At 40.8% G+C, this 26864-nt stretch overlaps 1 protein-coding gene across 1 annotated transcript in view; it reads right to left on the bottom strand.

Moving 5' to 3' along the window:
* LOC144719429 (transmembrane protein 132C-like) overlaps nucleotides 1–22803 on the bottom strand; it is an 83541-nt gene extending 60738 nt beyond the window's left edge. The window contains exon 1 of the mRNA XM_078595329.1: nucleotides 21956–22803. Coding sequence (XP_078451455.1) covers nucleotides 21956–22803 — 848 coding nt within the window. The remainder of the gene's footprint in view (nucleotides 1–21955) is intronic.
* Between the last annotated feature and the right edge of the window lie 4061 nt (nucleotides 22804–26864).

The raw sequence follows: 26864 nt of genomic DNA, 5'->3' as shown, positions 1-26864 counted from the left end.
TGAGACAAAATGCAAGAAAAATTGTTACGTAACCTTGAAAAAAAAAGTGTAAAGAAGTTACAAAATGTTGTCTAGTTTTATATGGAAAACACATTTTCTTAAGTACCAATGTGCAATATGGTAACAAAACAGTGAGACAAATCATAAAACTGGATAAAATGAGGAAAATTGATGCACTTAAAATAAATAAAGAGAAAATTGATTTTTCTTGTAGTTTAAAACATTCAAAATTGTGTTCTGTTTATTGCCAGCAACAACAAAATATCTTTTGAAAATAATTTGTTTGATTTGCAGACATTGCCAAATACTTTTTTTTATTGGCCTTTCCATTTAAAGACGTTACATAAGCACGGACACGCACAATGTACACATACAAAACATTTTTTTAAAATGCACGCGTAACGATATTCTAAGACATGATGCAACACAAGCTGTTTACATTATTTTAACATGGTCCATCAACAGGAATCAATAGCCAAAACAAGTATGAAATCGAATTTGATATTTACATCCTGAGCAATTTATGTGTCAGTAAAAAATACAAATGTATCCGAAGTGTAAAAGTGCAGTTGACAGCTGAGAAAAAGATACCGTTTACATATTTGTCAGTTCCAAAACATGTGAATGTATTTGTTATTCCACTCATTGCCGTGTCGTCAAAAGCTTGGGCTGGACACGGCAAAAGTTAGAAGGGATGATGGCCGATTCTTAGGTTTTTTTTCGGTAAAGTCACGTAGGTAATACATCAAAATTAATAAAAAATAAAATAAAAATCACGACGTTTCGGAGGCAACACAAGTCTCCGTCATCAGGTGGGACCGTCACAGCCGGATTAGCTGCATCAAGTGAGGCAATGATTCAAGATGTAATTCCTTAAAAGCAAGTTGAGGGGGGGGGAAGCTCATCAGAATGTGGTAGCCAATGAATGGAACGTATCGGGAGGGAAGGGGGCGGGGCTCAAAGACGGCACGGAGTGCCACGTACAACGCATCGGGAGGGGGAGGGGGGCCAAATGGATGGGCGACGGCTTGGACGCGGCCGATGTTCACGGATAATCACAGTGGGAGCCAAGGAAGGGAACGCGTCTAAGAGGACATCCACCTAGCAGGTAGAGTGATGAAATCAGTTCTTGTTAACTATTAACTATGTTTATTTTACTAGGTAAGGCCCACTGAGCTATGTAGCTCTTTTTCAGAAGCGACCTGGCCATAAATGATAGGTCGATGAAATGGCTCATCACATGGAAATGTGCAGCAACCAAATACTCTAAACGCGAGTTTCTAATCCTCAGAACTTAGACTTTATCTCAGATAGTATTGCACTATTGAGCTAAACATTTTACAAATACGACCAGCTCAAGACCATCAGCAATGGAGGCAATTACAGGACATGAATCCACTCCTCCGGGTGACATTTACAAAACTACGCGGTCTTTCTTGTTCTTCAACTGCTCCTTTTAGCATCGACATTGTAGAGCAAGGACAGCTACTCCAGGTTTTCCCATCATCACACAAATAATTAAGTGTCCAATATGGTTGAGCACAGCAGTCGCCAGTTGGATTTCGGACTCGCAGATAGGCAAGTTTGCGAGAATGGTGTGAGTTTGTGAAATGCCTCCTGCCCTCCCCACCTCACCCACTGCCTCTGCCCACTCAGCAGTAGAAATGGGCACACCGCCGTTGGTCGATCGGCAAGTCACGTGTGGTGGGGTAAAGTGTAGGGACTCCCATCTCTTCCAACGTGTCTGGTCAACATGGAGGAATAGGCGTGTGAGCAAGCAATTGTCGGACCTGACTTTTGCCGGAACGTTTGCGGTAGTAGATGCGTTCCGAAAAAATTAAAGGGGCGCATAATGCGAAACCACACGAGCAGGCGGCTGCCTGCCGAGTAGCACACACAGTACACACACACAATGTATGTATGTTGAACTTCTTTCGCTCCGGACAATATTGTCCCACGTCCAACCACATAGCCGCATATCCGAGGTCGGGACCACGGATAAACAGGGTTATTCGACAAATTCTTTCAATTATCTCGGGTTATCTGTGGTCACACCCCCACCCCGGATAAATGAGCGAATCCCCGGTTTGGACCCTGGATATTTAAATGGAGTTTGACCGTAAGTTTAATATTTTAAGCTATGCATGGAAGTGTGTCTGTTTAAGCCCTGCCAGATGTAATAAGTTACAGCACAAACATGTAAGTTGCCCTCTAATTGGTCTCGATTTGACAAAAAAAACTAAACTTTTCAGGCACTCGAGATCTGCCTACTTTTTAAAATGTATTTTAACGGCTTATTTGAAGTGTGAAAACATCGTGATGTGTTTTCTCTTTAAAAGAATGCAATGCGCATTTACACGTATAATTTGCTGTTTTCCATTTCAGTGCAGTGCAGTCAATAGCTTAACCCTTTAAAGACACCAAAGGATAAAAGGAAAGGCACACATCCAATGTTCAATTGCTCTTGCAAATCACATATTAACTTGCATTAATAAGCACATTAATGCACTCTCTATGCTCATAGAAATACGATGCCTTCCTGATTTACTGACAATTATCTCCAGCCATTTCAATTCATGTTCAGTTTTTGTCATCCTACTCCTTTACATTCTGCCTTCCATCATCAATTTCTCGATTTCTGTCGAAATTGCGCACATGACCCAAAAGTGCTTCAGTTTTCAACATCTGGCAACAATTTCTTTCTTTCGCCCACTTGTTCTGGGTAATCATTCATTTTTATTTCCAGCCACGAAATGCATAAAATGCTTCTCCAAAAACCACATTTGAAAAGCCCCAGTCTTCGTTTGGTGTCATTGATTTGGCTACGTAACACAGGCATTTTGGGAATGAGACATTTCACCGTTCTGATCTTGGGCGTTCTTAAGTCATCTTTACAAAGCAGGGCTATTGTTGAAATCGATTTGACCACGTCTTGTATGCATCCACCTTTGTGTTGTGATAAAGGATCCAAAGAATATATTGAACTTTGGTCCACAATTTTTTAGATTTCCGATGCAAATTTCTCCTTTAGGATCTTCTTTACGATCAGATTTCTTTCTTTTCTCTAAAAAAAGTTATTTCCCCCAAACGTTATCCCAATTGTGCTATGGGTGTCAGGCCATGAGATGAAGAAGACGTATACATTCAGATCTCACATGGCAGTCCAACCGATGTTTAGTGCTCATAGCTGGAATTGATCCAAATGCCAAAAAAACCCCACAAAACACAAAAAAAAATTGTTCAGTTTGTTGGCTTTCCCCCGCACCTCCGAATAGCACGGTCGGTTACGTTCAGTGCAAAAGCAGTTCAACATACGTACACATACAATGCAAAAACTGTACTTCAAAACCAAATCCAAGTACATTTTGAAAGAAGAGGCAGAGTTATCTGGTTTCAAGTAAATTTGTATTGTGACGTGTTGTATGTTTACACATTGCGCATACAGTCATCGGCTCACTGCACTTGGGAATCCGATTTAATGACAAGCGACTGTTTGGGTTCAAACCTAGGCTCTAAACAGCAGTGCCAGCTCAGTGCTCGGACCTCTGAGTCACGCGGCCACCTCTTCTTTAATATATTTACAGAGGGGTCAATTTCCATTTCCATTTTTCTTTCCTCAATCAACTCGTCCAGTCCCACGACATTCTTAGCAATTAGTGTGGTGAAGTCGTAATATTTCAGAAGGGGCTAGAATACAATAATACAGCCATGGAATCGCTAACATCAAAGTCCCACTGTATTTTATAAATAGGAATAAATTATACCAAACCCAGGCATGCAGCTGTGGTCCATATGCTTGACTGTTATCAAGGCAATTTTTTTCATTGGATCTGAGATTCAATGTGGATATGGAAGATTTGCTGTGGATTATACACAGAGAGATGGAGCATCGACCGGCATGTGACGCAGATGCATGAATGCCTCTCTAATCCCTGTTGCACACGCACACAAGTGAATGCCCTTTTTGACCTTTGCATCGAGTACCATATATATGTCGCAGGACCAAAGAAATATGTTCCGTTTATTCGAGGACATTATGGGAACAGAGATACCGCTGGCAAAACCCAATTACTGTAGCCGTGTCTGCGTTTGTAAATGTTCATTAACTTGAAACGCAATCAACAGCAGAGTAATTTTGTGGATTTACATATTCCCGTCACGTTGAACGATTTGAGTCAATAGTCAGGTGTTGAAGCAATAAAATTCAGATTTTCTTAATTAAGGCCACTTAAAAAAAGTAACATTTGAAGAAGAAACATCAAAAATTCCAAAATGTTTTCATATAAAGAGTTACATCAAGTTAACCTGCTCCAATTGTGGTACTAGACTAACCAAATGGGGGGCCTAAGCAGAAATTATTATTGGGGGGGGGGACTTTTACATTTATAAAGTGCGAGTGAGATGACGGAAAAGAAGAGAAATTTTACACAAAATATACAGATGTAGTGAAATGAGAAAATAATTATACAGACAATGCTTGTGGCCCTAAACATTTGCTTAGTTTGTTTACATTTAAGCGCCGCCACTGCCCTGCTAATATCAAAAAAGGGAAGGCCTCCATCTCTGTACGAGGCTCTATGCTGGTTCTCACTCCCTCAAGGTATTGGCCAAGTCTCTCAGACAGGGGCAAAAGTCACCTGAGATGAAACACCTTATTTGCAAGCGTGTTCAGCGGTACAACGTTGAAACGAAACCGATACTTAAAATGCAATGTATCGGTGGCTTTGAAAACCATAATGTAAAATAACATGAATTCAAGTTTTGTATCAGTTATGGAATAGATTGTTTAAAGCATGCAAATGCACGTTTTTTTTCATGGTAAGAATGCGAGCCGCAATGCTCGAGCAGGTGGCGTTAATACAAGCTGTACGTTTTAAACATCAATAAAATAAGTACCTGCTTCATTGGAAGTCAACAGCGGTTGCCTTGCATTGAGAACGATCCCTGCTATGGGAATTTAGAATGTCTACATATAACTTTGGGCCGCCAACAGAGATAATTCGTTTAGCACTGTTATACTTTGATTTTAAAGAATGCATATAATTTTTTTTTAACTCACTCACTGTAAATTGAAAATACAGAGCTGACAATGAAGCCATATGCATGAAAAGCAATTCGAGGGAAAAAATCCATAGCAAAAAAAAACATTGCGACATCGATGTTTCTCAAATTTTAAAAAAGTCCAGTCAAAGAGTTTCCCTGTTCACATGAACCACGGGGAGGTGTTCATCCCAGTTGGTGGCTCTGAGCTATTCCACATTGCAAAGGCAATAAGCAACAGTTTATCCACAGAAAAAGCATCGTTGCTTCTTACAGATAATAACCCCTGCTACGAGGATCTGAGAAGTCTAGCGCTAACTCCGGGCCACCAACAGAGATGGCTGCTCAACACTTCTTTGAGCAGGAAGACAATTTGAGTATATTTCAAGAGTGTCGAAAGGCAATTACGTCAATTTTAAATCACGTATTTAAATTCAGGTAATTTTAAATATCGATTTAAAGCTTTCGTGACTGCAGGGATTCATCTTCTTGGTTCTTTCGGTAAAGTCACGTAGAAGGGAAGTAATAAAATAATAAAAATAAAACGTAATATTGTATTTTATTTTATTATGTTTTATTTTTATTATTTTATTACTTCCCTTCTACGTGACTTTACCGAAAGAACCAAGAAGATAATTTTAAATAGTTGGTCATCACATGCAAATGTATATTTTGATCTTGGATGAAATATCACATATTTAAAATATATTATTTTCAGAAACAATGCTTATTTGATATGTGTGAGGAGCAGTGCCACACTGAATCTCGCAACGCGAGTTGCATTCTCAACCACGGCCAACATCAGTGATTGAGTAATACATATCTGAACCTCTGCGAGGCACCCTCTTTACAAACCCTCACTGAGCAGTGTGGTGAAATTTGGCCCAAAAGGCTCCATGATTAACATGGCACGGGGAGGCATTCATCCAGGAGTGGATCGACAAAGGGATATTTCCCCCCCCTTCATATGAATCATAGTTCTCTTTGAAAGACAATATTGTATCTCAACAGAATTTTGCCTGGTTGAAAGAAAAAAAGCATCAGTGTAAATATCAGTAAGTCAGTTGTTTCACATTTTCAGTTGTACTTAAAATGATAGAACAAGATTAGAAGCAAATCCCAATGGATGAAGGCCTCCCTGAGCCTTGTCGGTCATGGGATGTTTTTTGACAATATCTCACCACATTGATCAGTGTGGGTTGGCAAAGGTAGTACTGGTGGGGAAGGGAGGGGGGAAGGTGGATTGGGGCAGGGTCGGGTCGGTTCTGATATCATTGTCTGCTGATGTTAACCATGGTCGGGAATCGAACTCGGGTTGCCCAGAGATGGAGCACCCTCCCCCTCATTAATAATCATGAGCAGGTGACGTCACTACAATTCGAACAGCCCCCCTCAGTAATAATCATGATAAGGTGACGTCCTCCAAATGGACTCCCCCCATTCATAATAATTAGCGGCTGACGTCACTCCACGTGGGAGGGTGAGGCGCCTCCTCCCCCCCCCCTCGGCGTCAACTCACTACAAAGGCAGAACCCTCACGTCACGCGATCTCCGTAACGCTGTTGAGACATCGAAGTAAAAAGGACGTCATAATGAACAAGATATTATAACCTTAACATGAAATAGGTCTGTGTCACCGCGCCCTTTCAAATTGCACACGCATTAATACAATGAATATAACATCGTGGTCTGCTTTTCGCTTGCAAGTTTCATATTGACTGTAATACACTCGTCCTTGGACGGGCGAAAGGCTAGTGTAAAATAAATGGCTAAAAGCATTGCTTATACACTATGTAACACAATTTTTGTTCCTGGGTAGTAAGTGTTATTTCCTAATTGCGTATGCCTAAAAAGTATGTAAATAGCTATTATTCCCCACAAACTTTGCTTTTGTGACCAGAACAGTGCTATTTTGAAATGTACCTATTTTCAATGAGAAAATGGGCAAATTTGTGTCTTCGTTTAAATAAAGTCAGAAAAACCAACATATGAATACAAATTTACATGTATTTATACTAAAGTAATACAAAAATTACTACAAAAGATTCAGGAGTAATTTTTCGAGATTTACGATTATACTGTAAATCACTTTCACGAATCAGCCCCCATCATGTTATCGTTATACTATCCTTGGTAGCGGCGTTCCAAGTCCAGTATATCCTGGTGGAAGCGCTCGCCTTGCTCCTTCGAGAACGCTCCCATGTTCTCCTTGAATTTATCAAGATGAGCATCAAATATATGGACTTTGAGGGACATCCTACAGCCCATTGTGCCGTAGTTCTTCACCAGTCTCAATCAGTTCCACGTAGTTTTGACCTTGTGATTGCCCAGGAAGCCACGAACCACTGCTACTAAGCTGTTCCAAGCCGCTTTCTCCTTACTATTGAGCTTCTTGGGGAATTCATTGCACTCCAGGATCTCTTTATCTGTGGTCCAACGAAGACACCGGCTTTGACCTTTGCCTCAGACAACTTAGGGAATACGTCTTGAAGGTATTTGAAGGCTGCCAACTCCTTATCTACAGCTCTGACAAATTATCTCATAAGGCCCAATTTGATGTTCAATGGTGGCATCAGCACCTTCCGGGAGTCCACCAGTGGCTCCCACTTGACATTGTTCCTCCCCACAGAGAACTCGGTCCGCTGTGGCCAGTCCCGCCTGAGGTAGTGTGCCTTGGTGTCCCTGCTGTCCCAAAGGCAAAGATAGCAGGGAAACTTGGTAAAACCGCCTTGGTGACCCATCAGGAATGCCACCATTTTGAAGTCTCCGATAACCTCCCAGTCGTACTCATCATACCTCAAGTCGTCCCGCAAGGTCTTGTTGCTGTTGTAATTCTCTTTGAGGTGCACCGAGTGAGCCAGGGGAAGAGACGGGTACTTGTTACCATTATGGAGCAGCACGGCTTTGAGGCTCCTGGATGAGCTGTCAATGAAGAGCCACCACTCATTCTGGTTACAAGCGATTCCGATTGCCTCGAACAGACTGGTCACATTGTGGCAGAAGCAGAGCCCATCTTGACGGGTGAAGAAGCTGCAAAAAGATTGGTGACGCTTCCTCTGATCTGCGACTTGCACACTTTCATCCAACAAGTTCCACTGCTTGAGCCTAGACGTCAAAAACTTGGCATTGGACTTTATGAGACCAAGATCTCTGATGAAGTCGTTGAGGTCTTTTTGGTTGAGGTAGTATGGAATTCTCTCCTCAGCTCCACCTCTGAAATTGTCATCTGGATCTACAACGTCTTCCTCGCTCTCTGACTTGCTGCTGTCTTCTAAAGACGGCTGCTCTCTCTCTGGAGGAGTGGGTATGGGAAGCTCATGGCAGTGCGGCACCGGGGCGATGGATGAAGGAAGGTCCGGATACGTGATTGCAGGTGCATTCTTGCCAGTCCGACGTTTGGAAGGGTCCACCATGCATAAGTAGCATTTTCTTGAGTGGTCAGTGGGTTCCCGCCAAATTCTTGGGATAGCGAACTTCATGGCTCTCTTCTCCTTTCTTTACCATCCTACAAATTATTTTTTTTTTCACCCATGACTAATGTGTAAGAGATTCTCGCAACATTTTTCATGTATGATATATATTTTCAATAACATTGAAAATAGTAAAACATTTAAAATGTAAAAACTTTTACAATTTTAAAAATGTTAACAAATTTTATAACATAAAATTCCAAGCAACAATTGTCCATCTTACCTTCCAGAGTTGTTTTGCATTGCTCGCAGGTGAAATTATGTGCCCAAGGTTTGTCTTGATCCCCAACAGTCATGCCGAAATATGCCTTGTAGGCCTCACACATCTTAGCAGATGCTTCCACAGAGTACTTTTTCGCTCTTGTCTTGATAAATTGGCCGCAGACATAGCAAAATGCGTCTGCTGGATGCTTGCAGCCTCTTGATGTCATCTCCGAAAATGCAGATATGTATCCACTTAGGCAGCTGGAACTCAGCTGAACTGGTCTGCTTAAGGCCCCTGTATTTATACTCCTATTCATATTACTGGAAAGTTCTAGAATGTTCTAGAAGTTACTCCAATTTTACTCAGCACTGAATCTATCTAGAATGTTCTGGAAAATATGTAAATTTCAAAATATCACTGTCCTGGTCACAAAAGCACAGTTTGTGGTAAATAATAACAATTTCCTGTACTTTTGAGGCATAAGCAATTAGGAAATAACACTTTATACCCAGGAACAAAAATAGAAACATTTTGTTACACTGTTTTTTTTTTAAAGTTCTATCTTCGTGAATAGGTCTGCAGTTAAACGTGGAGCAAAGTGTAGTGTTAATGCTCAAACCTTGGTTTGAGCATTGCAAAATACAAGATAAACATTGCTCCCGCAAGACTCACATTTTTCTGATACCGAGGAGTCGTCCTGAAAGCATGTTATTAGCCTTTAACGACCAGTTATGCGGAACAAGTTTCTTATCGATATGCTGTGTTGAAGAGTGGAGGAAGCAAGCCACGTTTATGGAAATAAGACTTGCAGCTTTCCTTTTTTTGTATCCTAAGGGATAAAAAAAATCCCTATGCACACTATATTATACTGCACAAAAGCACAGCTTCCTGTGAAGCCTGCGCATATGGCTGTGATGAGCCGGGAGTTAAAATGACGACACAAGCTTAATCAGATAGACAGGAATACAATGGTAAGAGGAAGAGATGAAAGAAATACACCAAATTAATATTGTCGCGTTATATTCCACGGGTGATCACATACACAGCCTATTGTCAAGAAGGTGTTGGTTTCTGGTTAAAAGCGGTGAGTTTGAGCAAACTTGTCAAACGTGGCTCATCCTTATCAGCGATTCACATTGGTAATTGTGTCCCATGTTAACTTTTTCAAGTGTGAAGTTTTTTGCTGTACATCATTGACATGACCATTAGCACAAAGCCGGTCTCTTCACTATATGTCAGTTCTCTTCATTTACAATGCATTCGCAAGTCCACTGCCACTTTGAATACGTTACGGTTTTAAAGTTAATGCATGTACTGTGTGTTGAACTTCTTTCACACCGTACGTAGCCAATCGTGCTAATTGTGGGGTGCGGGAGTAAAAACCTGCTCATTGGAGGTGCAATTTGATCGAACTCACAAAACGTGTAGCTCAACTGCATTTGATGCATGTGTCGGTTAAAAAAAAAGTTATTCATTTGTCCAGGATGCGGGGTAGAAACTCCTATATTGTCCAGCGGAGGGTACCATGGGTACTATTGGGTGGCCCTTTAACACGAATTCGATATCTACATTTTGCATTACATTTCTAGTGCAGGGTACTAATAATATTTGTATATTTAGTTGATGCTTTGGCCACGTGAGTCAGGCATATGTCTTCATATGGACAGTTAAGACTGATCCTGTGTTGGCATCGTTGAGTATGGGGTGCCAGATGTAATGATGTCCAGCAAGAGTCACCTGCTGTCCACGTGGACATTTTCAAGCATAACTAGGACTTAACTGCCATAAATATTATTATCGTGCGGTAAAAATTAGCTCATCGCTAACCTGGACACCGTACCGAAGCGGGTGGAATCCGGAATGTTTATGATGTGTAATGGCCATTTCCATATAATTATGAGTGACTCATGATGACATTACTGTGAAAGTTACTCCCCCAAAAAGGTTGAGGGAGAATTATCATCCGTGCCTGTGTCTCATTCATTCAACATGTGGAATTTACAATTCGCTCTCGTCTGCCAAAAGAGTAATCTGACATTTTTATCTGTGATGAAGGGTTATGCTCTTGATTTATTTTGCAAAAGCAGAGCCTAATATTAACATCTATATGAACATTTGTGGCATTTACATATTTAATGGCTTCATCAGCTATCCCCCTCTGCATATAATTCCGTAATTATATGCACAGCACCTAAGTTTATACTCTTAAAATGTCATGAACACAAAGTGGCTTGTGGTAGTTTTCAATGGGCATCTTCCATTCCATGAGTCTGATGGCGAGTGGGCTCATGTGGCTAATGCTCGTGTTATAATACTCGGGGTAAAAGCGGTATGTATGCGTGTACGTTGAACTTCTGCCACGCCGTACACAGTCAACCGTGCAAATCGGAGGTGCGGGGAAGGACAACAAACTAAACAAAAAAAGGCAGTTCTAAAGAAATTCGTTTTCTGTCTCGATTTAGAAGTGGATAGCTCCAGTGGCTTGCTAATATCAGAAGGAAAGATCATTCCAGACAGCCGCAGAAGCGCATCTGAAAGCACGCTATGCAGCTACTGTATTTGTTCGATGGTTCGCCAAAAGCTGTTGTAAGGATGACCGGGTGATGGATTATCCTCCTTGACGAGATCAACAAGGTATTGTAGTTCAGGTGTAATGAGTTTGTGGTCTTAGCTTGTTGATAATTGCATAAAATCCAATACATGATGAATAATAATAATAATGTAATTGAACAATAATGATAATTAATTTGTTGCTAATATTCCCGATATACGTAGGCACATACATTTTTTTGACATGGCATAAATCCCAAGGATCCTGAGAGAAACCCACACACGTGAGGAGTTAGCGGTCAACGCACTAGGCCTGTGAAGGCGACAGACAATTAAGCGTGTAAAGATTCAGCCACTCGAGATTGAAGTCGCTATTTAATAAAAAAACATAGTTTTGTTTTACATTGTGGTGAGTAGTATCCCTACAATGGCATACAGAAGTCCTCGTAGTACACACTACATACACGAATAGAAAATAATCTTACACGCACCGTTGGATACTTGCGTTGTGAGTGTAATAATCAATTTTAATCGAATAATTTAAACACTGTTATACATGCCTACAGGAAAACCACTCCCTGGATAACATAAAGGGAAAACAGTCTCAGGGTGAGCATCAGGAATATAATGAAAAGGTACTGGAAAGGAGTCTATCGCACCATTTTCATATATTTGTTCCCTTTTGATAATAAGTGTGCTGTTAGGACATTTATATGATCGTAATTGCATAAATGTGATAATTTTAAAAAAACGAATATAATTTAAAAAATGTCTAATGGTGATAAAGAGGCTTATGAGTTCAAATGAATTCCGGAGAGACACAATTTACGGGAAAAAAAAAACCCAAATCAAATGGCATATTCAACATAACGCAATAAAATATGGAAAAAAAAAATTAAATGCCGAAAAAAAGGTATGCAAAAAAGCACCATTTGTGGACGGAACCTGGGGGAATGAGAGTCTTTACGAACCATGGCAGGGGGATTGTTAAAATATTCATGGATTTCCCCCCCCCCCCCTCTCAGGCTGCTGTACAGATCATAATTCACTGCCCTGTTACACTGCAATGATCTGCCGGCTGTAATGAGCCTTCGTACAGACATTGCCTGGCGATTCAATTACCATGCAGCTGTAGTTAACATTTAAATTGTGTTCTCCAGCATCCCGATGGCATGTGCCGTATTGTTTAGGGATTGAGCGCCGCAGGGATGGCGGCACAGATCAATGTGGCAGTTGCATTTGCCCGAGACGCTGTCTGCATTCAACGGGGAAAGCGGTCGACATTTGGCGATGCAGATTTGGAAGAAAAACAGAAAGAAGGGAACTTAAAGCCATTTCCTACTATTTATGACTTACTGAAGGCTGCGACTGTATTATTTGAATTTACAATGCCTTCTGGCATTTCACGATATAATATGCTTAGCCGCGATGCTGGCCAATTTTTTTTGTTAATAGCAAGTTTCTGATTGGGTGCTATTTTAAACATTTGGTGGGAAAAAGATACTCATGCTCATCATGGCTATTGATATACAATAGCTCCATTAGGTTTTCGGCCCCGATGTTAATAACAATAACGATGACGCCAATTATTTACCCAGGCAATGCTCACTGAGTTGTAAGACTCCTTTTCAGGAGGGCCCTCCATTGGGATTTCTGGCCAATACCATTAATAAGTGGCATATGGCGGGGGGGGGGGGGGCGACCAGAGTACCTTGAGAAAGCCTACCATGCATATAAAGTAACACCCAATGACTACCATCTTCTGACCACCACCTTGTGGTCCACACCTGGCTAGCCCCGGGGCGGTGGTCGTCCAGAGAAGCATTGCCAAGCTCACTCCAGGTCTGCTCTCTCAGATCCAATGAGATCGGGTGCATTCAGGGTTATGTCGTCAAAAAGCAAAACAGTTTTTCTTGAAATTCCTCAGCATTGCACTAAATTCGATTGCGTTTCAGTTTTAGATTTTGTTTACGTACACTGCACATGCTTGTGACTGTATGTTTAATTATAGTTCAAGTGTGCATGTGAAATGTGTATTGTTGTTGTGGGACGCATATGTTATTTGTCTCAGTGTAACTCCAAGGGTGTACCCGTCCACGCTTCTTTGCCTACTTGAGAGGGATATCAGCTGTTAAGTGAGTGGACATTGGCAAGACACAACTCCAGAAGGTAATGACAGCCAACGGTCGAGATTGAAGACAGGGTGGCCGCCAACGGAGAGAACCTGCCTAAACGGATGATCAGATTTTAACTGATGAGATCAGCTCATGTGCATGAGCTAGATAGAATGTTGCAACACACGGCTTGAGGGATGGCTATGACTCGGGGAGGTCTTCATCCAGTAGTGCATAGAGCATGTCTGGTGAGAGTGTGCAAGATGTTACATAACTTAAATAGGTAACTGTAATAATATGCATCAAATTCTGCTGCACTATTTCAGCAGCTCTCTGGTTTCCCTTAGGTTATCATTCTTAAACAACTGCAGTTTTGAAAGGTTCCAAAAGTTAGTCTAACGATTTCCAAATAGAACATTCTGGAAACTTAAAGGTTAATTCACAACATTGCATTATCCCAATTGATCAGCCTGTCTGTTTTGTAGATTTAAAAAAACGGCCAGATATTATGTCATTCACCAAGCTGCATTTTGACTTGTTTACCTTTCGTCAGCTTTCTGGCTTTTAAAATGGAAACATCATTAACGATTTGACTTAAGTAGGTTTGAGTATACTAACACCCAATCACATTCAGATAATCACAAGTTTAATATACGCAGCATTAATACCACTGTTCGGACACAGACAGGAAAACCAGTTACTACCGTATAATGTGAGTGATTGCTTCTATATTCTAAGATAATTGATCTTAAAAGTAGCTCCCTGTATAAAACACGCGCCCAAGCACATACACTGTTATCAGCTGTGTGCTTTAGAGTTAGCACTGAGTGTATTTAAGCATCACCAGATGTAATTATATTTACTTGAATGGACAACTAAACAGTCCTAAGATGCAATAAAGTAAACAAATGCAACGCATTGATAATCATCAAATGGACGTGGACTGAATGACTATCTGTCATTGTTATGCAATGCTGGCTAATTAAGCGCGTGATGAGAATGTACTCTCGTAGCAAGAATTAACGTGGCAATGCCATATTCATTTGCAGTTTTTATTGTTTTTATATTAGATCTAGCGTTATGAATTTGGGTGTAGCAGTTCATATATTGCACAATGAACCTGGTAACCTGAGTTCTATTCCAGGCCACAGCTAACCCCAGTGGTGAGTGACATTAGACTAGACTGGCTTGAGTTGGCCCCCTCCGCCCCACCTGTTCTCCTGCAGCAACTAGCACGAACCAATTATCCAGAGGCCAAAAACTTATTTTCTTAGAAACTAAACTTTTTATTTCATCAGGTAAGGTCCACTGAGCTATATAGCTCTTTTTTCAGAAGCGACCAGGTCAACATGTGATATAGTTCAACGAAGTGATATTTAAAGCAGACAAATACGTCGTAGTTTTTTTTTGTTATTTTCTTTGAACCTATCTACGTGACTTTACCGAAAGACCCAAAGAATAGTCAAATACTCTAAATGCATGTTTCTAAATGTGGAGGGAATAATTGTAGAACCCAGAGAAAAATTCACGCGACCATGGGAAGAACATGCAAACTCGAAATATACAGGCATTAGGGTCTGGATTGAACCCACGACCTCCTGCATACCAGGCGAGGGAGATAACATTATCTTTTGGGAAATCAACAGTTGTCTTAATGTAATATGGATAGGCTCACTCCCATCATAGGAACATGGACACTTTGCATTGCTTGGCTCAGGGCTATAAACAGAAGTCAAGAATCAAGAATCATTACGCTCATTTAAGCATGAAACCATTTTGAGTTTTTGACTGGTGAAATCCGGTTCATTTCTGCGGTGAAAATTACGTGATGTGATTACAATAATTATCTTTTTTCTCTCCATTTCATTATACCACTGCGGGCCAAACATCTACATATACAATGTGAAGCGAAAGGAAATATATATCTTTAAGGCAATCGCCAATTGTATTTTTTTCATACGAAATAACACAATATTCAGACAATTTGCTTTCTTCCCATCACAAAACATCTGCAGTACACATGGAGGTTCTGCCATATACTGTTACAGATGTGGGAAACGTTCGCACTCTTTGTGGAAAACTTCTTCGACGATACCCATGCCAATGTTAAACTCATAAGAGCCTGAGATGATTTCATAACAATGGAATAAGTAATCTCAAGTATCTAATTGGGATAAGATTTAATTTTAAATAGTTAGATTTCATATTTAATGGACAATTTTGTACGTTTTTTTCCGTCAGATTTTTTATATAAATTGACACCGATAATAATTATCAGCATATATTTATTTAGCATAAATGGCAATTTATTTAGTATAAATTATAATTTAGCATGCCTAACAAATGTAGCGTCAGCCAATGGCAAGATAACCCACTGTCGGTGGGAAAAGAACGGATGTTATGCAATGTAAGTGACATCACTTCCGGTGATGTCATAAGTTCGGATCATTGACTAAAAGAAGAAAATTCTAGGCACCAATTTAGGAATTTTGGGATGAATCCAAAAAAATCTGGAACACATCCGTAGTACGGAAGAGATCTTGCGCTCAGGATAGCATATACCTACCGAGTCTGAAACGAGTCACTGTGTTGGCTGTGAGTGGGAATTGAACTTGGGTCGCCACTCGATTCGCATCGCAGTGGTGTTTAACCAAACACAACAACACCCGCGGTTCACCACTGAAGTGGCGGGCGGACTTCACCCACGGCACTTCTGCCGGGCGAGATGCCCCCTGAGGCCACTTAAAGTTTGCCGACAAAAACTTGCGAGCAGCAGGTCACGAGACAGACCTTAGGTGTTTTGGGTTGACTGGCAGGTGCTAAGCAACGCTTTTCCACACCGCTGATTTGTGCGAGTTAACGCCACCCTGAACCAAGCCGCAGGACTGAGCTCTCACCAAAAGACTGCTCAGTGTTAATGAAAAGAAATGACGACGGTGGTGATTATAATGATGATGTATTCTGAAAACGATAGTGATCACAACAATGTAGATTGGGGATGATTATTTTTTTTTGATAACGATGTCGAAGATTACAGCGACGATGAATTGTATTGTAATATTAAACAAATTACAACGATGTGATAGAGTGGTGGTGATGATGGTCATGATTACCATGGTAGTGATTATAGATGATGGATGATGACAATGATAACAATGCCGCTGCAGCTGATGATAATCCACAAACACCCAATCCACTAACCCACACCAACCTCTATCCCATGGTGATCCACAAATACTTGCCTCCACAGCTCAGAATTCTAGATGTGCACCAATAATTTGCGCAGGGCACACCAGGCAGCCAATCTAAGGCTGTCGCCCTCGGGAAGGCTCTGAACAGGTGTCACGGATGTTCCCCGTGGCCGAGAATTGAACTCAGGTCACCGGAATTGTAGTGCAGAGCTGAGATTTATTCGCGAAAACCGACTCCACATGAATTTCAAAGTGTGAAAAGGGGGCGATTTTATGCAAAAACGGTCATTCCACCAAAAAGTGGCAGAATTATAGCTAAAATATCCCCGTGTATCTAAATTCAAAATTAAATATTTAAAACTACTTTGGTGCATGAGAGCCCTGTTCAAGGGAATCACACACTTAGAGCGCATCATCATTATCACTGGATAGCCATGATTTATCCACTGCTGGATGAAGGCCTTCCCACATCGTCACCATCCCTGGGACCCTTGCCATGCCATAATCGACGTCACTTCTGAGGTACATATCTCCAGTTTGGTCCATCATCCATCATCCCTTCTAGCAATGTCCTGTACAAGCCCGCTTATTTTTTTTTTATGAATAGTCGATATGATGTCCCTAACTTGTATATTTTCTCCAATCCACATGTTCTTCCCTCTGTCTGACTGTCTCTTGGTGTAATTCCTTTCTTCTTTGCATACTTTTCATACTTCTGTTTTTTATGCCTCATGTTTCTTATTCACTTGTCATAGGCAATATAAGTTGTTTGTTTGGGAAGAAGGGTATGTTGTGTTTCATTATTAACAATTATAACTGAATATGAAATACAGGAAACAATGGAATAACTTAATAAAGAAGGCTGCAAAGTTGGGCTCCAGATAAACATGAGCTAGACGAACGTCATGTACAACAAGTGCAATACAACCGGGAAACACAACCGAGCATGTAGAGTATGTACAGGGCATTTATTGAAAATGTACTGGAATGAAATGTATGAAATAAATATGTGGACGAGATTAGGATGGAATGCTTTTGGAAGAATAAGCAGCAGGGACATGCACACTTAGAGGCATTTATAAAAATGCAATCCTTGTCCAACATGTAAAGAGGAGTTAAGAGCATTTTAACATTGAGCCTTTGCAACAGTTGGTGAAAATATCACGCTTGTGAACACACATTTACAATGTGCCTATATCTGTGCAGTAGAGTGCATAGACGGGGACTTGAATATTAGATAGGAAGCTATCAAAGTCATTCAAGAAAGAGGCTTTGCATAATTTGAAATTCTGCAATGGTGACAGCATTTTCAATATACATATTTACGTACACGCTTGCTTTCCAAGCATAGTTTCAAAATGCCACCAACATAAATTTAAGGGTGGAATAACTCACAAAAGCAGGGTTACTAAGACAGTGAAATTCCTTTCTATAGCAAACACTTACTTCCTGAGCTGATTCAACCCTGACTCGTTATCTCACTGGACTTTGCATTTTAGAGGATGCAGGTTTGAACTCTCTGCACAGCAGTTGAACATAATGGGGAAAGTTTCTTAAATCCCCACTGCCTCTGTCCATCCAGCAGTACATATGGGTAAACCACAATTCGTCGATCAGCACGTTGCATGTGGCGGGGTAAAGTGTGGATTCTCCCACCCCTTGTAAGACATATGGGCAGTGTGGAAGAGTAGGCCAAATACTTTCTAGAAGGCCTCAGCATGGTAGAGTTGTGAGCAAGATATAGCAGACCTGCACCTTTAAAAAAAAAAAACCTGATCTGCAGAAAATGACAGATAAAAAAAAGCCCAAACTACAAGGCCTCCCTTTTGTTGGGATGGGGTGGAGCTGATCGGGTCGAGTGTTGGGATCGTGGCCTGGGCCAACCTCTCAGCCCCATCGTGTCGCCAGAATAACCCTGGCCCGTTGAACATGTGCGAGTTCTTGTTTTGCTGCCATGCAAGTGGCATAGCTATTGTGTGCGCAAGCAATGCAACTGCATTGTGTTTCACGAGCCACAGCGGCCACGGCATCAAGATACAAAGAGTGGAGAAAATTGTACAGGGAAGTGTGGAAGGGGTGAGGCATATGTTATTCATTGCAACAGGCCCCATGCCAACCATGCTATACCACTGCCCTTGTGTATATGTTGTCCTTGACGATATTTTTTACATCTCTTTACGCGTTTTTTCTTATCAACTTTGTTCCCCATTTTTTTGCCCCGGTTATGTTATGTATTTTTCACAGTTTTGTGCTAAGGTTAGGCACTTAAGCGGTTCCGGGGAATTGGCACCTCTCCTGCACGTAAGAGCGTGCCCGTCCACATTATTTCTGCTCTGTTAATTATGCATATGTGTGATCAGCCCGACCTCACTGTTAACTGAATTCACAAAAATGCGGAATCTATAAGCAAAAGGAGTTTCACTGCAAACGCTGTTTTACGTGCTTTTTAAACCAATCCCAGATATCTGTGAATCAATACTTTAACTCACATATTGTATGGGAATATGTGGAGAGTCCTATTTGATCCAGGGTGCTTATTTATTACATTGTATCTCCGTGGTTCTTTCAGCAGTGGCAGCTTACACCACAAATCACGTGTGGAATGGGCAGAATGAGTCAATTGAGTGCGATATTGCCAATTTACTCAATTTTGTACATTCAACATCCAATTTCACTGGCCACCACACATTTATCAACATCTGCCACTACCCCACATTAAGAATCACAGTATCTTTGTTACCTTATCCATCATGGGCACCTATGTGGACCGAGGAAGTAAACTGTAGATTTAAAAATAGGTAAATCCATATTGCAAACGGGATGTATTGGTGGTGCAGTGCTTAGAGTAGCAAGCTATACATTTGGAGACCCGAGTTTGATACCTGGCCATGGCTAACTGACATCAGTGTTGAGTGATACCTGAAACGTGGTGAAGTATGGTCAAACAATCTCCATGACCAACAGGGCGTGGGGAGGCCTGAATGCAGCAGTGGATTGACAAAGGTGCATACATCATTATTGCTATCACAGCTATAATAGCCTCTGGGGTGATCTGTAATAATCTTGTCTTTCAAAGTGCAATATTGTTAATGAACGGTAACGTTGAATTTAACAATATGATATCGCATTGGTTTTCTACATTTAAAGGTTTTGAATGCAAGATGTGGTAGTTTGCATAATATATGCAAACATTTTATTTTTTCTCAGTGTGTCTTTAAAGAAATATCCTGAAAAAATAAAGTTGTCACCCTTTATTTGCTGAGTAATGGGAATTTTAAAGCCCAATTGCCACTTTCAAACTATTAAACTGAAAAATATCGTATGTCTTTAGAGATAGGTAAACATTAAGTGTTGCTCCTTCCATATCATGCTCGACTAAGCCACATAATGCCAACCATTACCATGTCTATTTTGGTATTTCAGCTTGCGATGCAAATAAGGAAATTCATTATTTATTTCCTGTCTTCAATAATGTAACATTGTTTCCACAATTACATGAATTATTAAAAAAGGGAATATTTTAAAAACCAAATTCAAAATGCAACCTCGAAATTCACGTGAACAAGGTCTGAAGGTTACGAGACATTTTCTTTCCCAACATAAGGCGCATCTCAAATTTGTATTTTATCGTGAACGTATTATTTTGAACAATTTTTAAAGAGTGATGCATGTATGTACAGCCTACTAGACCAACTAAGGTTTATATCGCTATTTAACATACACTACAGAACAATAATAATGCTGTGGTTTTCACACCTGATGATGACTGCTTGTGTTGCAATCGAAACGTCGTGAGAATGTCATTGTTTTATTTTTATTATTTTATTATTTCCCTTCTACTTGACTTTACCGAAAGAACCAAAAATATAAATCCCTGCAGTCACGAAAGCTTTAAATCGAAATTTTGTTAAATATAGCTAAAAAGATAAAGGTGCAGCCCTGCAATTGCCTCGCTCATCCCACTGCTGGTGGGGAATACCTATGCTAGAGGGAGAGTTCTAGAAAGCACCCCTAAGAAATTAGTCGGCTTCCTCTTCCCCGCTTGGCCGGATGTCTTGGAAAAAGCACCCACACTTTATCCCACCGCGCACGATCTGCTGATTAACTAACTGTGCCGTAACCATTTATAATTGCCTGGGTAGCCATAGGCAGAGGTGGGGAATTTAGAAACGTTCCCAATTTTTCAACTGCCGTGCCAGGAGATGGAACTGAACCAGAGACCTCTGGATTGCCCATTAGAGTGTGCTGCTAAGCATTGCGCCGTGGGAGTATTCTGCAAACTATTGTTGTAATTTGAAAATGTCGCACGGCAAACATTGCGTAAGCAACCAATGAAGCAATGATCAATGTCGTTGTAAAAAATATAAATGTTCCCTACGTATTTATACGAACTTACTTCGGCCATTTTAAATGGGAACATTATTATGAAATAAAAATGTCTTCATATTTTTTTTTATATCCACAATGTGAACACAAAATGCACCAACACTGCCTACCCCATCAACTGAAAGAAAATAACTCGCATCCCTTTGTGAATCCACTGCCGGATGAAGGCCTTCCCACGTCGTGTCAGTCATGGGAGTTGTTTGACCATACTTCACCACGTCTGTCAGTGCAATTTAGTGGAGGAGGAAACCAAGGATTGGTTCGGCTGTCACTCGCCACGAATGGTCTGGAATCAAACTCGGGTTGCCAGGTCCATAGTGCAGTGCGCAGATCCCTTTGTGCAAGCTCTCCAACCAAAGTGAAATCATAAATAAAGAGTTATCTATTTTAACTGCCATGCATTACAGAGTATTCTCCAGCAAGCTAATGCATACTTTTTTTTTTCAAAGTAAGAATATATTTTAGGAAATTTACACAAGACAAAGATCCCCCCCATATAGCCTTAACAGACTTTTGGGGCAACTGCTGTTTGTGAGCACATATGACGGCTGGCATGGTACACAAGGGGGTGGATGGCACCATACCCGGGCGCCTTTGTCTCTCCATTGCTGATGTTTACACAGCACCAGGTACTCCCATTTAAGGCTGAGTAGAACTCGGGGAGGCCCAGGAGCGGTTCAGATAATCGCCACTGGCAATTTACACACCCGCACACACACAAGCTTAATATCTATTTCTGAAAATAAAAATCCCACCGATATTATGAATAAATTTCACAGCTTGCTCACATAAACCTAAAGCAATCGGCTTATCCTGGAGATTATGAACACTATATTAAAGTTGCGTTAAGTTAAGCAGAAACAGTGAGGCATGGATATACCCTATACAATTCCCTTTTAACTACACCAGCCACACGTGGCGACGAATATATTTCCAATGCCTGAGCTTGATTATGTTTTCACCTAACTCGGAGTCCTCTTAATGATATAAAAGTCTTACCAAATTGTGAATCGATCCACCGTGGAATTCGGCAGGAGGCAGATGGGAATGCTGATGACGTTTTCAGGTCTCAAGGGCCTCATGGGAAGCAGGATCGCCACGTCATTATCCAGCTTTACCTCGCGAGTGGGGGGCAGGTCAGGTGCCCGATACAGCACCAGTTTTCCCACCCAACGAAGGTTCTGTAGCAGGATTGACAGCTCTTGTGCCTTCCAGGCATGCACCTCCGTATTGTCCTCCTTTGCGCACTCGCCACCCCACTGCATGGCACAGTAAAGCTCCACCTCTGCGTATGTCAGCAGAGGGCTGGGAGGCCAAAACCACCGCGATGGAAGCACAACCTCTGCTAGGCACATTGCCAAGGTTCCGGACAACTGGCACGAACTCCTCACTTCTTGCGCATCTTGGAAAACGTGCAGCCTTATGCAAGGCAGGTCCCGCATCGAGTCAGGGTCCAGCCAGTCTCTTCCAGTAATGTAAAACATCACTTGAGCTTTGGGCCTATCAGAAAACATCATTTCCTCCGTTAAAAGTGGTTGCAGTTGCCAGCTGGACCTCGGGCCAATTGAATCAGGCTGAAAAGAGTTTCTGGTTCGTAGGAGATCAATCGTGACTGGCTTTGAGGCTGAAAAAGGTCCAAAACTGACGTTCATGATTGGCGGGCCATTGGCTTTAAGAATAACAAAAGGTTGGGAGTGGGATGTGAGGTTTGCATTTGTTGCAATTTCCTGGTTCACCCTCTTGAGGAGGTAGGATGTCTCCGTGTGAAGAAGCTCGTATCTTGCAGGTAGATAGAGCAGTGGTGAGTAGAGGTGCTCATTGTCCAAACTCATGGCCACTGTTGACATAATAAAAAAACAACACAAGTTATGTATTAAAACAGCAGTTGTATCGATGCAAAATCCACCAAACAAAACGATATTCCATTAAAGCAGGACATATTATTGTTCAGATTGCACAATTTAGTATCATCGTCATTGCAAGTCAGGTTAATACTAATAATTATAGCTGCTATTATTCTATCATGTGCAAATAATGTCGCATTTATTGTAATATGTTATGAAAATTGAATGGCAGATAGCAATCTTGACATACATTTTGAAAAGATACATGTTTTAAACAGTAATGATTGTAAATTTTGACTTAAAGCTTTCGTGACTGCAGGGATTCATATTCTTGGTTCTTTCGGTAAAGTCACGTAGAAGGGAAATAATAAAATAATATGATATTAATATTATACCAATAATGTGCAAAAATATTATATAAATATTATTTTATTATTTCCCTTTTACGTGACTTTACCGAAAGAACCAAAATAGTAATGAGTGTGTTCAACTTCTCATTAAATATTGATATGTGACATTAAATGCTACACATTTTTGCACATTATTGCTATTGTTATATGTGTAAGAATGTAAAGCAGAGGCTGAAATCTCAGCAAGTCATGGCTATCGCCACAGCAACCCATTCATAAGCTAATTGACGTCAAAAGAAATGGAATTCTGTGTCAAAATAATACAAAAAGTAAACACGAGTGCATAAAGGGAATTTCATTTCATCATAATCATATTAATTCATATGCATTTTTTAATATTTCGTTTTTATATGAAATGACAGTCATTTTATTACGTGCCTAAGTTCCCCCTATTAATCTGCACGCACATGCCGATCACGCAGTCTAATACAGAATTCCCTTGGCGAGCCGTATGTTACATTAACCCCAGGCGACTTCGTAAATATGAATAGATATAAAAATGTCATTTCTTACATTTATTGTGCTGCATGTAAAATTTTACACGGCTGTTTATGATGAACACAATTACAAGAAGATTGTAATTATACATTTAGTCATACACCAAAAATAGCAACAAATATACCAACAACTATGAATATAAAATTTTCATTAAAAGAAAATTAACTAACTGTTTGAAAAGGCAGCATGTCTATATAAACTTAAGTCAATTTTAAAAACTTTTAATGCCTGAATACTGAAATAAAACGACATGCTGGCACCACATATAGATACTATCTAGTGAGCGAGGCAATTTTTTGTCAATTGTCATCTAAAATGACCCAACTTACGTAAATAATGACTCAATTTTCAGATGATTGATAACAAAAAAAGCACATTGCTATTTCTTATTCAACAAAATTATTTTTCTTAGGACAATGCTTAGGAACAACATATCACAATGTGTACTCTTTGGTTATTTCAGTAAAGTCACATAGGTCTACAAAAAATCACGACGTTTCGGGCGCAACACAAGTGTCCGTCATCAGGTGGCTTTACCGAAAGAACCAAAGAGTATGGATTCCTGCAGTCACGAAAGCTTCAAATCAAGATATCACAATGTGTGATAATAACAATAAATGACGGGTCCTTTTTCAATCCACTGCTGGATGAAGCCTTTGAAGCCTTTCCATGGCAGTCTGAGTCATTGGCATGGTTGACCGTACGGTACTTTATCACGCTGGTCAGTTCTGGTTGGTGAGGTGGGGCCTCAAGACTAGTCCAGATATAACTCCCCACCGATGTTAGCCGTGAGCGGAAATTAAACTCGTTGCCGAGTTCATAACGCAGCAGTGTGCCAACCACTTTACAGCCATTCACCCCAACGATGGATAAAAGGTCATCTAAAATCAGGCAAGAAAGACAAAGGGATGATCCTTATTTGACGCAGAGACATTATAATGCAATAACAAAGGAATAAAAGTGACTGTGCTCACAGAATCCTACGGATAATGGCTTGGCTGCATGCTCGTGCTGTATTTTCAATCTTCAACCTGATTATTTGCCAATAGGTCCAACTAAGGGGTTAGGATTGGGAGCAGTGAGTCACTGATCGGCATGCATTTTCATTACTCCGTGACAAGAGGCCCGAACTAAACCATCTGAAATTTCCCGTTAAAAATAATTCGGTTGAGTGCAACGCTGCATCATAATTGCATTATTACGGCGGAGAAATGCGAATTCCGTTGTTTCTATATTGTAGATGATATATTTCCCCAATAGCCGATCCTGTTATAACATTTGGATGGGGTAATTACCAAGCTGAAATGTATTATTTTAAAATCTATTCATAAAAATTTCCTGCAAGCACGCAACGAAGTATTCTGTATTGAGTATAATAATTTGAGCTTAAATTTCGATTTAAAGCTTTCGTGACTGCAGGGATTCATCTCCTTGGTTCTTTCGGTAATGTCACGTAGAATTATTTTATTTTATTATGTTTTATTTTTATTATTTTATTACTTCCCTTCTACGTGACATTACCGAAAGAACCAAGAAGATTAATTTGAGCTTATTTTAATAAACCTCTCTCTTTGTCCCTCTGTTGGAGACCGCTCCACGAGCAGTGGCGTGAGCATACAACTTGCAGGGGCTGCACCTTTATCTTGATGTATCGTAATACAAAATATCCACACTTTTCAGTCGATGAGTCTTCATTTGTGCTTAATGCTTTTTTTACAAAATGTTTAACGTGCACATTATATAAAACTTGCGTTGCATTGCCCAACAAAGGTAGAATTTACCCCCCATGATCTCTTACAGCCTGTTGTGTCAAAAAGGTAAGCTTGCCAAACGGATAGGATCTATCTGTCAGCTCATAACCAAAATCGAGAATGTCACTGACAGAACCTTGCAGGAATCACCTGGGGCACCTCAGCTAAGCAGAGCTGAGCCTGGATAGTGCCTCGATGGGAGACGACCGGCAACAGAAACACGCCATTATAGCATCGCTGCTACATTGTGTGCAGCACAGAGCACTGCAGCAACAAAAATTGCTGTATATTACAAAGACCGGCAACAGAAACACGCCGTTATAGCATCGCTGCTACATTGTGTGCAGCACAGAGCAGAGCAGAGACATCCATTGTACTGCACCGTGCTCACAACAACTCAGCTCTTCCGCCTTCACCTACCCACACTGACCGGCTTGGCGAGGTTATGATGTAACGACCCAAACAGCATCAGGACAGCCCTCATTCTGGCAGTGCATTTCCAAAATGTCTGTAGGTGCACGTACTAACCCCCCCCCCCCCCCCGACTGTTCCTGCACCATACTTAGATGTGCAAACAGCGCTTTGTGCTGACTTGTTTAGAGTAGCACCTCTCTAAACACTTTGCTCGGATTCGTACGTCAACAAATTATGGCTCGCTGCTTGCTGGCGGCTTCAATGAACGCTGCGAACGTTGCATTTGTAGCCCGTTTGGATGTGGAGTAGTTTCCAGCCGTTACTCAGAAAATACAAAAAAATCACAATGAATGCCAAAATACTGTCAAGATCGTATGCCGTGTGAAGAAAATGCTTCTGTGATGTCAAAATTGCCACGTAGCCCGTGGCGCAAGTATTTCGAAACTGTACCTCGGCTATAAAGCTATTACGGGGAAAAACATACTCACCGTTTGCTAATAGCACATCGTTGGCAGATAATAAAGTAGGATTCACCATCATCATCTTCAACTGCTCCTCCCCACGTTATGGTATCCTTCATGCTCCTACAATGCCACAATCCATCGTGTTTTTATCCCTGTGTTGGTCATCTTTTTGTGAATGTCCCTTCCTTATTTGTACTTAAATGCGATATTTATAGTTATTTTTAGTGGCTTGCTTACCTTTTCTCTATTTTGCACTCCTATCATGTTTTTCCATTGTTTGTTGATGTAACTTGCTAACCCGTCCCGACTAGAAATCTGTGATAAAGAGCTTCATAGCTCATCGGGTTCCTCCAGTATATATATCTAAAAAAAAATTCAGATTAAACATTTTCTGACATTCCATCGCCAGTCTTGTGGAGGTGATGGTTGGTGGGTCACACAAATGTTGTATAACTCCCTTCCCGTGAGCGCCGTGGTGCTATAATCCTGACCTGCCAGGAGAATGTGATATCGCAAAATGTGCACTC

The sequence above is a fragment of the Lampetra planeri genome, chromosome 6, assembly GCF_965212315.1.
Source record: "Lampetra planeri chromosome 6, kcLamPlan1.2.h2, whole genome shotgun sequence".
NCBI classification, from domain to species: Eukaryota; Metazoa; Chordata; class Hyperoartia; order Petromyzontiformes; family Petromyzontidae; genus Lampetra; species Lampetra planeri.
The sequence above is the reverse complement of the archived record's forward strand: the minus strand, read 5'-3'. Positions and strand labels throughout refer to the sequence as shown.